We start from the raw sequence: 15,260 nt of genomic DNA, 5'->3' as shown, positions 1-15,260 counted from the left end.
GTATAGGTTAAAACAGGTTGAACAGCTTCTTTTGAAAATCAGCTGGTGTATTGATGATAGGAATTAAGTACCTCACTTTGGATGAACTGGTCACATCAACCCTACTTAGTTTTGATGATTTTAGTATTTATTGTAAGAGCTTTGGACGTTCTATTACTGTTAAGTGTACTACATTACACATTACATTGCAAGTAATCTTTTATGTATGGTATAACTTTTTCCTTTAATACAGCTTCACAATCAAATCCTTTTGAGGACATCTTAAGTAACAATTTGGGATCCAAATTTAAGTAAAAATACAATTACATGAGGTCACTATTGCAAATGACTCAAATGAGGAGACAATTTGATAGATAGCTCCTTGAAGGCCCATGACTGACCTTTATAGGGATGTATGATATCACATCTTCTGGGAGGAAAATATTGGAGCAAAGGAAATAAAAGTAAAAGTAACAGGACAACGTGTGTTGATTGCCCTGTGGATTGCCAACAGTAGTTTTGCAAAGTGGTTGCAATTTTGAAACAGCTTAAATTCTTTAATTATAAGAATGTTTTTTAAAGGAAAGTTTGTATGTTTTTATCCTTGCATGTCTATAATTCATCTTTATTGATATATATAATGTTATGTATGTTATATTTAAATTTCATTTCTTATTAAACATTCATTACTTTATCATTAAACTTCATTTGTCATTGAACATTCATTTAACGTATATTATATTTAAACTTCATTTAAACATTTTATGATTTTATATATATTATATATAATATAAATATTAAGAATATTCCTAGTCTTTTTCAATTTTTGTATAAATATAGATACCAGTTTGGGGCTACGAGATATGCAGTTGAAATGCCCAATTTAATTTGTCTTCTCTTCTCTTCCTTTTTTAAAAATATCCATAATGACTTTGCAGCCACTCTTCAGCAGTTGATTTCTGAGACCATGGTCCGATGGGCTCAAGAGTCTGTCATTGAAGACCCTGAGTTGGTGAGGGCCATGTTTGTGTTGCTCCATCGACAATATGATGGCATTGGAGGTCTGGTTCGGGCTCTGCCAAAGACCTATACTATAAATGGTGTTTCTGTGGAGGATACCATCAACCTGCTGGCGTCTCTCGGTCAGATCCGTTCTCTGCTGAGTGTGAGAATGGGCAAAGAAGAAGAGAAGCTTATGATTCGTGGATTAGGGTAAATTATTTAACTATTACAAACTTTTATTTTATAAATTTATTTTTTCTAATTGTTTATTCCAATTAGGTGCATTAACACAAATATACTGTCTAGATTATATGATCATTCAATTAAATTGCTGTTTTTCTAGAGATTATGTTTTAAAGCTAAATAGAAAGTTGCTCAATGACAAAATGTGACCAATTTTACAGCTAGATATGAAGGTGGCTGTGATAAACAGAAAATATCTTAGCATTTGTTTTTTTTAATTAGTTTCTCAGTAATGTATAATCATATATAAAAATATGAGTTAATAAAAACACATTAAAATCCATGGGGGCACAAACACTCACCAGCTGGAAATAATAAGGAAGTCTGTCTATGCTGGCCCTTGAAAAAAGAACAGGGGAAAAAAAGCAACTCTTCTGAGAGTTCAGCATCATATGTTGTGCTTCATGTGGATTTGGGGGTTTATGTTTATACCTCATGCATAGTCTCAGGATCCCCAACCTGAGAAATTAACATAAAAATTGGCCTGGAGGTATGCTTTTTCAACTTAAGTCACTGTGAAATCTCGCAGGAAAAACCCAAATACTATCAAAGATTAGCCTACAATCAAAAAGTGCAAAGCATATAAGAAAACAATCCACCATAAGTAGCATCTGCAGATACAATAAATAGTGGAAGTTAGAACACCTCCTCCAAGAACTTTAGATAATATGAGAAAGAGAACATAAAATTACTGTATTTAAAATGGTTAAAAATATAAGGGGATAAATAAAATCTCCCAAAATAAGACATGTAAAAAGTCTGATGATTTGAAAAATATCCAAATAGAACTTCTATAAATGAAAAAATATAATAATTGACATTAAAAACAGTGAGTTAATGAAATTACAGATAAAATATAGCTGAAGAGAAAGTAAATTGGATCATAGATCTGAGGAGGTCACTCAGTAATGCAGTTCTGAGAGATAAAGATAATGAAATATAAAAGAGAAGTTCAGAGACCTAGGTGATAGTATAAGAAGGTCCAACATATGCTGAATAGAATTTCTAGAAAAGACACAATACAGTCATGTGCCGCATAATGATGTTTTGGTCAACGACAGACCACATATATGATGGTAGTCTCGTAAAACTAGTACTATATAGCCTAGGTGTATAGTAAAGCTGTACTATCTAGGTTTGTGCAAGTACTGTAGAGGAGGAGGGAATTTCATCTACCCTTCTAGGTTTTTCTGGTTGGTCTAAGAATTAAATTGTCATGAGACATTAACAGGAGAAAAAGAAACAAAAGTTTAATAACATGGAAGAAACAGAGGAAAAAGGAGTAACTTGCCAAAATAACTGAAGCCCTCACCTTAAATACCATCCTCAGCTAAAGACAAAAGAAGATTTTGGGAGTGGGGAGAGTCAGGCTTCAAAGGGAAGGAAGGCAATTCACAGGCAGGTGAAAAGGAGCAAACATTTGGAAAACAAATATTTGGCCACAGAAACAGAAGAACAGGGGAGGACAACAAACATGTTTTTCTCAGTTTCTCCCTGTCTATCATCTAGTTCATGTTACGCTAAGGTGAGAGGTCACTTCCTGAGACAGGTTTTTTTATCTGAGTTCTTTTAGGCAGTTAAGAGGGAGGTAACAAGAAAAACTTTCTGAGTCTTTTGTTTCTTAAAAATAATTAGCCTAAAATAACCTTCACGTTAAAGACACATTTTGGGGTGGCAAATTTTGTTCCCCTTCAGTACACTCTGTGATGTCTGCGCAATGATGAAATCTCTTAATGACACATTTCTCAGAATGTATCCCCATTGTTAAGAGACGCATGACTGTAGATGAACTACAGAAAGGGGATATTTGAAGAGCTGTTGGCTTGAGTTTTTGGAACTGATGAATAACATTAATTCACAGATTCATAAAGCACAAATAGTTCCACATCCACAGCTGGATATCCTGTGGTGAAACCGCATGAAAAAAAAATACAGACTATTTTAAAAGCAAGTGAAGAGAAAAGCCAGAATACTTGCAAAGCAATAATATTTAGAATTCTCAGTAGCAAAACTAGAGATCATAACTCAGTGGAATACTACATTGAAAGTTCTGACAGGAAATAACCATCAAAATAACCAAATAGAATGTGTTACCCAACTGAGAATTCGACACAATGAGCTCATGCTTCATGTGGATTTGGAGATTACAGTTTATATCGAGTATTCAAAAGTGAGGGCAAAACAAAGATATTTCGAAATATTTACTTATAGTCCCTCACTGAAAGACCCTCTAAAGGTATGCATTAGAGAAAAGAAAACGGAATTCAGAGAAAAAGAACTGGAAGCAATACATTTTAGTAAGTATATTACTGATGCATATATGCATAAATCTAAGCAATCATTAATAAGTTTGCATAATTTGAGGATATGAGAATAAGGAAATTAATGCATCAGAGAAAAATTAAAACTTGCATTAAGCTAGATAATGTTTGCAAGAAAAATACCTAAACATAAAAATATAGAAATCTGGAATATAGAATGTTGAAATGTGATGTAGAAGAAATATTTAGCCAAAAAAAGATAGAAAAAGCTAATCTAGTTATATAAATATCAGATAAAAGAGGAGGTAATGAAGATAACTACTAACATGGATAAAATAGAATGCAAAGAAACAATAAACAGGATTAAAGAAACCTGGAGTTGGTTCTAATCAAATAAAATAACCAGTGTTTTCTTTGAATGACCTAAAAAATAATCCTGAGGGAAAAAAAACAAAGAATGGATATCATTTATATACATTTTAAGTTCAGAACACAGCACTGTATATTGGCTGTGGGCCTATTTGAAATCATAAAAATAAACTGGAAGGTTATATTCCAAAATTGTTATCATGGGTGCACACCAAAAATAAGTATACTAATGGGAGAAAGAGGGAGAACAAAAAAATGCTAAACAACAAAAGCAAATTTTATGGTCTTTATAATTGTCTGAGCATGAATGAGTCCTTTTTGGAATACTAATACTTAAATTTAACCTGGAGAGGCCTCTCATAAGAAGTGATCTTCATTAACCAAATGAAAAAGGATGCCTTCCAGGAAACGGAGGGCACTGTCTTTCTCAAATGAGCATGTAACAGTATTATTTGCTGTTAACATAAATCACTCAGTAGTGATAAAACTCAAAATGATTATTAAACAAAATAAAAGGTTGCTTTTTTGTGGTCCTAGAAATATTCCACAAAAGGACACATTTAATAAGTGACAACTCACCTACTGGGTAGTAGAATTAGAAATCCATTTAATGTACCTAAAACTAAAGGCAAACAAGATTTTTCAATTAAGTACTTTCCAAAGTTAGGCCATGCAAAAGGATTTGAATTAACGAGAGAGAATTCCTGTAATTGCAACTGTGGTTTGAGAGTTGACGTTTCTCTTGACAAATAGGCTGCTGTCTAATGTGAAGGAAAAGGATGTCTTTCTTTACTGGAGTTGTTCTTGTGTGAAATAGATCAGACCTCTATCAGTCCTGGGCCCCAAAGTCATTTTTCTGAGTTGTGCTATCTGCAAGCTCTCTTTGTTAAAACAAAACTAAATTAAAAGTGAAAAACTAAAACAAGGAAAAGAATCATACAAGAATCACATTATTCCTCTTTCTTGAGATAGCCAGAAAACTAAAAGTTAGCATATGACTAAATGATCAGGTGAATGACTCAAGGAAATTAGATTCAAAGGGAAAGTCTGTTTTCATGGAGGCTATATTTTCTTGCAATAGCTCTGACAGGAAAGTGTTTTGTAGAAAAGACTTGCAATGGATCTGACTTATGTTAAAGTAAAAATCAAGAGAACTCTTTATTTACAATGACTACTAAATATTAAGATCCTTTCATACATATTGTAATAGTGTGTAATGCAATATCAACAATCTGAAACATTTTAGGTATCACCTGCTGCTGTTTCTTTAAATTGAGTGTCCATTTTAATGAGTTGGACCACTTGTACCTGCACTTCGCATGTATTCAGTTTCTCTTGGAGAATATGTATCCTTTAAAGCATTTCACCAAAATGATAATGTAAATGTAACAGGAAACAGCACTGCTGTAATTACACATATAAATATTGAATATAGTACTAAAAATAGCATACATATGAAAGGCAGAGATACTTATATGTCAAGAATTTATATAGGAATTCTCATATTAACATAGTACAACACTAATTCATATTTCTTTCTAATAGAAGGCTGAACACATTTGGATATCCATAAATTTAGGAATGATAAGTGTCCAAAACTATATTTCATGTAAACTGTTTACATATTTAGTACACATCTTGTAATTGAAAATGACGGACAACTTGTATACTATTTTTGGTAGGCTATTAGTATTTTGGGGGGAAAACTCAATTAATTGTGCTCGTTAACTTTTGTAGCTTATCTATGATTGCCCTTACTTTTTCATGCATGCCAGTAATTATTTCCAAAAGATTTATCGTGATCTCAGATCAGTTTTTATTTAACTTTTGCTCTGACCTCTGTGCTTCCTCCCGCGTCTGTGTCGTCCTTTCTAGGGATATCATGAATAATAAAGTGTTCTACCAGCACCCTAATCTCATGAGGGCACTCGGGATGCATGAGACCGTGATGGAGGTCATGGTGAATGTCCTTGGAGGCGGGGAGTCCAAGGTAAAAGAAAATTGATTCTTGGGATGCCATCTATTACAACCTCCTGGAGTAGATGCATTGCATATCCTTAATGAGAATTTCTTAAATCCTCTTAGGATGACTGTTTTTTAAAGAACACTTTTGAAAAAAACAAACAAAACCTTGCAGACTGAGCGTTGAATATGCTACTAGTTTTCTTTTTTGGATATTGATAACAATTTCTATCTTATGCTGTATAATTTGCTGTCTCCTATATCACTCTCTTTTAGGGGATGTTTGGAAACTTTAAAAATTAATAGTATACTAATTTTAAAAACTTTGAATTAATCAGTTTCCATCACTTTAGAAGTCCATAACACAACCACGCTCTTCAGACCCTTGATTCAGATGACAGTTGGTTCCACTAAATTCCTGATCCAGAACAACACATGAGGATGATGCTCTGGAGTGTACTGTATTTATTTAAGACTCTAAAGTGAATTCTTAAGTGACTAAAATTAAAAATAAAATTCTTTAAAACCAAATGTCTAGAGTAATATAACAAATGACTTCATATAAATCAGTATAATATTATGACCTCTGATGGGCAAAATATGTTTCAATGTTTTTTAAAATTTTAAGGTGTATTTTTCAAAATATGGAAATGAGTCCATATTTCTCATGTTCAGTCTACCAGTTAGACAGATATTTATAAAGTATTCTGTTAAAGAAGGACTCCAGGGATCATCTTGGGTATACTAGAACTAAATTTGGCTCTCAAGGGAGATGTGTTTGATGGGGCCTAGCAGGCAGGCCTTCTGGTCAGGATGCTCATCAGAGCAGACAAGTCATGTGCAAGGTGGGGATGCTGTGAGTTCCTGAAATCTTAATAACAATAATTATGACAACAACACTGATGATAAGAACACCCTGTCATACGATTCCAAGTATTAAACTGGGTACTTTTCACAAACTATCTCATTGAACTCCCTTTCCTTTACCTAAACTATTATTATCCATCTTATTCCAATTTTATAGAACAGAATCTGAAACTGAATAATTTCCCAAGGAAGCACTGCTGTTAGTGGGGTCAGGAATCATAATTGAGTCCACCTGATTCCTAAACCAGACGCATGCCACCTTTAGGTTTAGGGCTGTAGGTTAATTCCAGGTCAACCCAGTGATGGTAATGGGTTCTCTAAATTAGTGCCAGCTTGATTTTCACTGGCTCAAGGACTAGGTGAGTCAAAGTCTGCATGTTTGAAGGTCTTTAGTATCTGAGGCTCAGCAGACATGGGCACAAGTGCGTTGACAATGTGATTGAGACCTCAACTTCTAAATTCAATATTGTAAAGATCATTTGCTTTCACAGCTAACTAAATGCTCTTTTTGTAGGAAATCACTTTTCCCAAGATGGTGGCCAACTGTTGCCGTTTTCTCTGTTACTTCTGTCGTATAAGTAGGCAGAATCAAAAAGCTATGTTTGATCATCTCAGTTATTTATTGGAAAACAGCAGCGTTGGTCTCGGTAAGTAAATGTCTGGCTTTAATTTCATCTTTAAGATAGAATATACATAGTACATTTAAAAATTAAACTTCAAAGTAAATTAACTTAGATTAGTGCAGTATGTATTGCACTTAGAAATTAACTTTTAAGTGAAAGTTGGTTTTTATATGGAGTTCATAGTTGCAGCACAATTCAAATTTTGTTTCATCTTCATTTGAATGAACAGCCTCACCAGCTATGAGAGGTTCCACACCATTGGATGTGGCGGCAGCCTCGGTGATGGATAATAATGAACTAGCCTTAGCTTTGCGTGAGCCAGATCTGGAAAAGGTAAGTAACATTCCTGCCTCATGTTTTTGGGTGAGTTATGTTTGTTCATAGCTGTTTCTCAAGATTATTTAAATATAACTATAATATAGTTATATCACTATAATTAAAATATATATTATGTACTATAAATGTTACATATATTATATATAATATTATCATTATAAAGAACAAGAAATTTGAGACAAGGTGTTTCCTCTGACCACATGCATTTTTCTCTGAAAAGGGCATCAGCTTACTCTATCTGTATTCTTGCATGTTCTTGTCCTTTCTGTTTTCCCTTTTCCTTTAATCACAGTTTCTTAAAAGATTTTAACATCTCCTGCACAGATTTTATATCACACCGAAGTTTATATATTACAGTGCAAGGCATCAGTGGTACACTAGGTCCGTGCACCCTTAAGCATATTAAGTGACACATATGTTTGCCAGGATATAGATAAATTTCCCCCATATTTTAATTGCAAATACATTCTAAGTATTCTTTCTGATCCTTCCTTTGCTCCCCTACTTAGCAGCCAAAGTGAGCCTTTTAAAAGCATCATATTGATCCTCTGCCCAGAACTCTCCAAAGACTTCCTATGTCACTTCGAGCAAAAACTAAAGGCATTGCATTGGCTCTTACTGCATCTGACTTCACTTATTAGTTTTGCTTCACTTCCTACAACTCTTCTGATCTCTTTTTTCACACCAGCCACACTGGACCCCTTGCTGTCGCTGGAACTTGCCGGGTGTGCTCCTGCCTGAGGGCCTCTGCACTTGCTGTGCTGGCCATCTGCAATATTCTTCTGCCAACGTCCTCATGGCTCTTTTTTAGTCATGAAAATACATATTTGTATATTATATATGTAAATATACACTTTGATTATATTTATATTTATATAAGTATAGTTTAAATATTTATAGTTTAAAAATATTTATATTTTAAAATAAGTGTATTTTACTAAAATCTATACATATTTTAAAAAATCTATTCCATACCAGAATGTAAGACCCGTGAGTTCAGGGCATTTTTTTCTCTGCTGTTCACTGTTTTGTGTCAGTCGTAGAGAACAGCATTGGCGTTGGGTGGAACCTTGACGCATAGCTGTTGAAGGCATGAAACAGTGAACTCTTGCCCACATCCGTCTGGCACGCTAGTCAAGGATCGTGAAGTTTTACATCTCTGACTAACCTCATATACATAGTTTAAAATATTTTTATCTATGATTAAAATGGTTAATATTAAAAAGGTTGGTAATGTCAGATTTTGAGGAGGATATGGAGCAGCAAGAACACTCATCTACTGTTGTTGAGATGAAAAATGGTGAAGTCAGTTGGAAAGCAGTTTGGTCATTTTTTTAACAAGTTAAAATACATCTTTCCTAAACATACCCCTAGCCTTTCCACTCCTAGGTATTTTCTCAATAGAAGTAACATATATGTCCACACAAAGACATGGGCATGAATGTTGACAATGGCTTTATTCACTTAGCCCAAAACTAGAGACAACTCAAATGTCCATCAACTAATGAATGGATAAACAAAACTGGGATATTTCCTTATACAGTGGAATGCCATTATTAGACTATAAAAAGGAATGAAGCACTGACATGTGCTACAATGTGAATGAATCTCAGAATCATTAATCTGAGTGAAAGAAGCCAGGCACAGAAGACACATACTGGATGATTACATGTAAAAATGTTCTAGAATATGCAAGCTAATTTGTAGTGACAGCAGATTGTCAAGGCTAAGCGTGTAGGGAGGGATGGAGTGCAAAAGGCGTGGGACCTGAGGGGTGGTGGAAATGTTCTGCATCTTGATTGTGGGTGTTTTTACAGATGTATAAATTTCTCAAAGCTCATTGAATTTATACTTTAAATAGATGATTTTATTGCACACAAATTATACCTCAATAAATTTGATATGAAATCTTTTTAGCTGTATTACTTATTTCTTTTTAATCTTGAATTAGCTTGTGATTGAGCTGGGTGTAACTTAATTTGTTTGATAAGTTGCTCCTCTAACAATCTACCACCATTGATAATGACTTGTTTAGGGATTTCTTTTAAAACTGGATCAGTTAGGAAATATTGTAGAGGACCAACATTCATATACAATAGAATATTTTAAAGGCAAAGCTATGCAGAAATTTTAATGTGTTAAATTCAACTATTCTGAAAGGTAGGTGGCGTTATCCCAAATTTTATAGACGGTGAAACCATGGCTCAAAATGATCCAGTAAGTCTTGACACAGGTCAGATTTCAACCCAAGGATATTTGACTCTAAGCTTAGTTGTCTCTACTTCTCTGTCTTCTCACACCCTCCCTTCCCTTTTAATTGAAATATCATTTTGGAAGTAATTTACTTCTTTAAAATAAGGTTGTGTGCCAGATGGATCTTTCAGTATCTCTGATGGATTCAGGTTTTACATTGAGCCAAAGGTCATTAGACATTTTTGAAGTTTGTCAAGTGTTATGACTTTGGTAGATAAAAGTCTCAAATGATATGCAATTTAGGAATTTTTTTTCATAGAGTTAGTTTATACGTATTTTTATTATGTTAGCATTTCCTTATGATTTATAAATACTTCTTAATTTTAAGGTTTTGCTACAGAGAGTTCATGAGGATTGTCATGAAATTAAGAAGAATTTGCAGAAATGTATTTGTTTTAAACCATCCTTTGAGGATATCATTTAGCACGGGTAGTGTAAGCATCGAATGACTTCTTGCCCAAGGAGTAACGCTTTTGTTTATTGTCTTGTTTGTAGGTAGTTCGATATTTGGCTGGTTGTGGACTGCAGAGTTGCCAGATGCTGGTGTCTAAAGGTTATCCAGACATTGGGTGGAATCCAGTTGAAGGAGAGAGATATCTTGACTTTCTCAGATTTGCCGTCTTCTGTAATGGTAGGATTGAATGCTTGGGGTCTTTTTTGGTCATTATTAAAACACATAAAAATAGATGTATAAAACAACAATGTATCCCAACATTTTCATGAAGGAATTAACTATTAGTAAAGGAATTTAATATTTTATATTCAGTAGTTTTTCACATAGTAGTAATTTATTTTATAATATATATTTTGATAGTGATGCTATGCTTTCATTATTAAATTAAAATTTTTAGGCACTTACAGTTTTTACAATATATAGTTTTTATAAGCTATAATATAAATCTATAATGCAAACTATAATATAGTTACAGCTTTTATAAGCTATAATAATAGCCAGGATTATGACTTTATTTCCTGTAATGAATTAACCAAAATGAAGAGTTTATGCCTCCATAATCCTTTTCTTTACTTTGAAAATTTCAAGTAAATTGAAGAAAAGAAATTTACTGTGTCTTGTATATGTAAAACTAGTAATTTGGATTCAGTTTTGGCTTTACTACTATGTTCTTTGGTTTTAGTTATTTTTCTTTGAATATAAATGAATTAGTATAGTATTTATTTGCTTAGAACTCCCATATAATCAATGTTTGTTTACTTCTGTTCTCCATTTGATTTTAGGGGAGAGTGTGGAAGAAAATGCAAATGTTGTGGTGAGATTGCTCATCCGGAGGCCTGAGTGTTTTGGTCCTGCTTTGAGAGGGGAAGGTGGGAATGGTCTTCTTGCAGTCATGGAAGAAGCCATAAAAATAGCTGAGGATCCTTCCCGAGATGGTCCCTCACCAACTAGTGGATCCAGTAAAACCCCGTAGGTCTAATATACACACTCTTAAGAGAAAATTATGCTACCTGACTTCAAATTTTACAAAATATGTGTTCTGTTAATTGCAATATAACTCTCTGGTACTCATGATTTCTCCCCTTGAAAAGTGAAGTGTGTTAGACTTGGAAGAATGGTTGGAATTTTCTGCTGGAATAGGTCGAATGAACAAAGAGACCTGAGGAAGATTATGTGGATTTAGTAGAGAGAAATTTAGGTTGTAGGAGGAGATGCATTTTGTGAATTGTCCCAGGGGGCTATGGTAAAGTGAGTTATGACAAATGATGGCAGGTGAGCCTTTGAAATTAGAGTAGAGTTTAGTGGGAAGCTAGCTAGAACGAGTTTTCATGGTAATAGGGAGAGAGAAAGAGATCTTTAAGAAGAGGATGGGGGACTTAACTAAACTGGTATGGTGGTAAAGTTCAAAAAAGGAGATGTTCTCATTCCGAGGAGTGAAATTCTTGACCAAGGTATTGTTATTACTGGCTAAAAACATCTATGCCTTACCCATCACAGAAGAGGGGCCAAATAAAAACTGGAATAGCCAGGATTATGACAAGGAAAGGGTGTTTATTCCGGGTGACGTCAGCTGAGAGAGACAAGAGTGAGTCCTCAAATTCGTTTCATTTCATCTCCCCAAAAGAGGAGAGGCCAGGGGTTTTTTAAAGTTGCAAGGAATGCGTCTGCTTGTAGGAGTTGGGGGCGTTGTCGGGGGGAAGCCAGTGGCTTTGCTGATTAGAGCTTTCCCACCAGCCTGCATTAGGCCTTGGGAAGCTGCTTACAGGGAGGAGGATGATAAGAGAATTTGAGAGTGAGTGTCCTTGGCCATTTGTCTCCATGGCAGATAGTGGATTCTGGAGCCAGGAAGCCAGGGAGTAAGCAGGGAATGAGTGCTCTGGTTTTAACCCCATATATGCTAGGTTTAATGTAGGAGAACTGATATCAGGGCTGATATTGTGACAGCTAGGGGAGGCAATGACTACCTTACATTTCTCCACAGTTTATGTTATTAATACTTGATTCCAGAAATGGGCATAAATTAATCCAGGTGTGTTGCTTCCTATTTTTTTAATCGTGGAGGTGAATTCTCTGCTAGGGGATCATGCACCCACACTACTATCACCACTGGTAAAGATGTAACATAGGGCTAATTGGAGGCAAATTTCCAAGCAAAGAAGTAGTCCTGCAAACCCTTGTTCTTCCACATATAGACTGGGCATAAATGTTCTGTCCTCACCAAGGCCAGGGTTCCAGACTGGGACCTCTCCAAGTGTATGTTATGTATTTATCAGTTAGCTATAGAGGGACCAGGGATTCCTTAGTTTCTTTCAGCAGTAGACAATATATCAAGAGATCTGTGGTCCCAGACCACATGAGCAGATGTACACCTGAGGGTGCTGGAGACAGTCTTGCCTGCCAGGAACAATGTTGTCAACAGGCCTTGATGCCACTCTGCACACTGCTGAGTCCAGCTGAGGCAGCTATTTACCGAGCTCCTAAAGGAGGAATGACGTGATCTTCCAGGGCCTTCCAGAGGTGTCTCTCATTAATGAGATAATGAAATATTTCTATTTTTCTCACAGAGATGGGGAGAGAGACATGCTCGATTACTTGGGAGTGGGTGGGTGGGGTGGAGTAGATGGTAAAGAGACAGGTGAGTACATGTCATCAACTCTGTGAAGTACTTACTCTGGGCAAAGCACTGTACTGGGTGCCTTACGTATGTTGTCTTATAGGACAGATCTTTGTCACCTGTGCTTGAAATGTATGCTATTTGCAAAAGTAGTCTAAACTTACCAAGTCCTTCCATCAATTATTTTCTTTGTTAATACTCTGTCTGCTAGTAGAAATGAGCAGAATCCACCAAATTAGCAATTCCTCTTCTTCCTTTTCAAAGGGATCTTAACATTAAAGTTCCCACAAATGTATTCTTGATGATAGAGTCTCACATCTGGTCTTTAACCCATTGTTATTTTCTTTTAAAAATGTCAAGCTATAAATTAAACACATCTATGAAAAGTATCAGAAGAGACAGAATTAATTACCTAGTGGTCCATTTCCTCTGCAAAGTATGTAATAAACCTGAAATGTCACTTTATTATCCTTTTTGCTTTGCTTTCTGTTCTTTTTGAAAAATCCACAAAAGTGATACGGAGGAGGAGGAAGATGACACTATCCACATGGGGAATGCCATCATGACCTTTTATGCAGCTTTGATTGACCTATTAGGACGCTGTGCTCCTGAAATGCATGTAAGTGCTCTGGGGCCCAAGAGCAACAATCCTGGCTTACTTCTCTCTGAGTCATTCTTAGCTGGCAAAGATCACAGCAGCATACAAAACCAATAAACTTCATGCTCCATTAAAAATAATATCTGCAGCCTAATTGCTGAACAAGTGTTTGTTCAGTTTGAAATGTCTTATTGGTTGTAAAAATTAGTAATGAGATTTCAGAACAAGTCATGAATAGAATAGTCAGTTGCTCATATATCTCTAAAACTCATATAAGCATCCCCATACATTAAGAAGAAAAGAACGTATTTTCTCTATACAGTTTTCTCTTCTATTTTAGTGCATGCAGAAAGCAACCATTGCTATGAAGCGTTCTTTTCTTCTTGTACAATATTTCGTCTTTGTGAGGGAGCTGCTACCGGCTGGGCTCTGGTTTAGGGGAAAGTGGGAGGCAGGTTAGGGGGAAGAAGAGAGCTATTCAGTCCCTATTGATTAGTTAACAATACTTACTTTTACATTGTAATACATTCTGATGTTTTCTACTCCTATTCTAGTCTACTCTTCTCTTCTTTTCCGTTCTATTCCATTCTATTCCATTCTATTCTATTCATTTGACAGATGCTAGCCAGGTCCCATAAGATTAGCTTCATGACCTGTTAGGGGGATACGACAGAGTCTGAAACGCACTGATCAGTGCTGGGGTGGGAGGCAAATACACTTCTAAACTGGTGTGAGCAGGAAGCCAGAGGGACTGTTGCTAACAGATCACCTCTTTCTCCCTACCCTTAGAAGCTATGGTTTTTGGGGTTCTGTTTGTTTTTGTTTTGTCTCCTTCTCTTACACCCACAGGTTAAATCTTTCTTGATATAACCTTTTGTTGTGAACAGAGAGGAATCCCAGGATGGAGAAATGTTGGAATGTTAGAAAACCAAGAGTCTGATTTTCCTAACAGCTTAACTTGTAGCTAATGAGATTTTCAGCATAGTAAATGGGAATAGATTATGAAAAATTTGTATGCTGGAGGTGATTACAAACAAAAAGCTTTCTGCTCTCAATATTTGTTCTTTTTCCTATTAAAGTGGATGATTAAAGGAACCAAGAGCGATGTTGCGCTAATAGTTCTTCATTCTATTACATTAGGGAAGACAAGACGAAGTGACTTAGTAAGGGGCTACCCTTGGCACTTCCGAAATTTGTTCATTTTCAGCAGCCGGTAGTTGAGAATATCCTGTGTGTCAGAAATTGGGCTTGTGTTTCACACCCAGTGGAGGAGGAAGCAGACACCTGGCCTGGCTCTGGAAGCCTGCCGCCTGTTCCAGGGACCGGCTGAGGGTCCTCACTGTGTCAGATCCACAGGCTTCATGGGAACTTACTTAGCCAGTGACAGTCTAACAGGCTTGGTAAAATCCATGTTCACCATTCCCTACATTACAAACCCATCACTGGAGAAATCAGGGTGGACCGTAGAGGGACGTACAGTTACATTTTCATCACAAGGCAAGAAAGAGGCTAAATCAGTCGTAAGTATTAGTATATATCCAGGGCCTAAAGATAATTTTTCCTTGTATTATTGCTCATGTAATGGATAGGCATTTATATGTAATTTGGGGGGCAAGCAATTATAGACATCAGATTCTTAATATATTTTAATACCCTAAAGAGGATAAAAACTATTGTTCTAATGGGTAAACCAGCTGGC

The 15,260-nt window shown here is 35.6% G+C and overlaps 1 protein-coding gene across 7 annotated transcripts in view; it reads left to right on the top strand.

The window, feature by feature from the left end:
* The window catches only part of RYR2 (ryanodine receptor 2), a 674,743-nt gene that overhangs the window by 480,457 nt on the left and 179,026 nt on the right, over positions 1-15,260 (top strand). For all 7 annotated transcript variants that reach the window (XM_070492185.1, XM_044758547.2, XM_070492181.1 and 4 more), the window contains 7 exons: positions 918-1,191; positions 5,730-5,844; positions 7,198-7,330; positions 7,536-7,639; positions 10,391-10,526; positions 11,132-11,318; positions 13,477-13,582. In XM_070492185.1, coding sequence (XP_070348286.1) covers positions 918-1,191; positions 5,730-5,844; positions 7,198-7,330; positions 7,536-7,639; positions 10,391-10,526; positions 11,132-11,318; positions 13,477-13,582 — 1,055 coding nt within the window. The remainder of the gene's footprint in view (positions 1-917; positions 1,192-5,729; positions 5,845-7,197; positions 7,331-7,535; positions 7,640-10,390; positions 10,527-11,131; positions 11,319-13,476; positions 13,583-15,260) is intronic.

This window comes from Equus asinus, chromosome 2 (genome assembly GCF_041296235.1).
Source record: "Equus asinus isolate D_3611 breed Donkey chromosome 2, EquAss-T2T_v2, whole genome shotgun sequence".
In the NCBI taxonomy this organism is placed as follows: Eukaryota; Metazoa; Chordata; class Mammalia; order Perissodactyla; family Equidae; genus Equus; species Equus asinus.
Note: the sequence above shows the minus strand (reverse complement) of the source record. Positions and strands in the feature narration are given on the sequence as shown.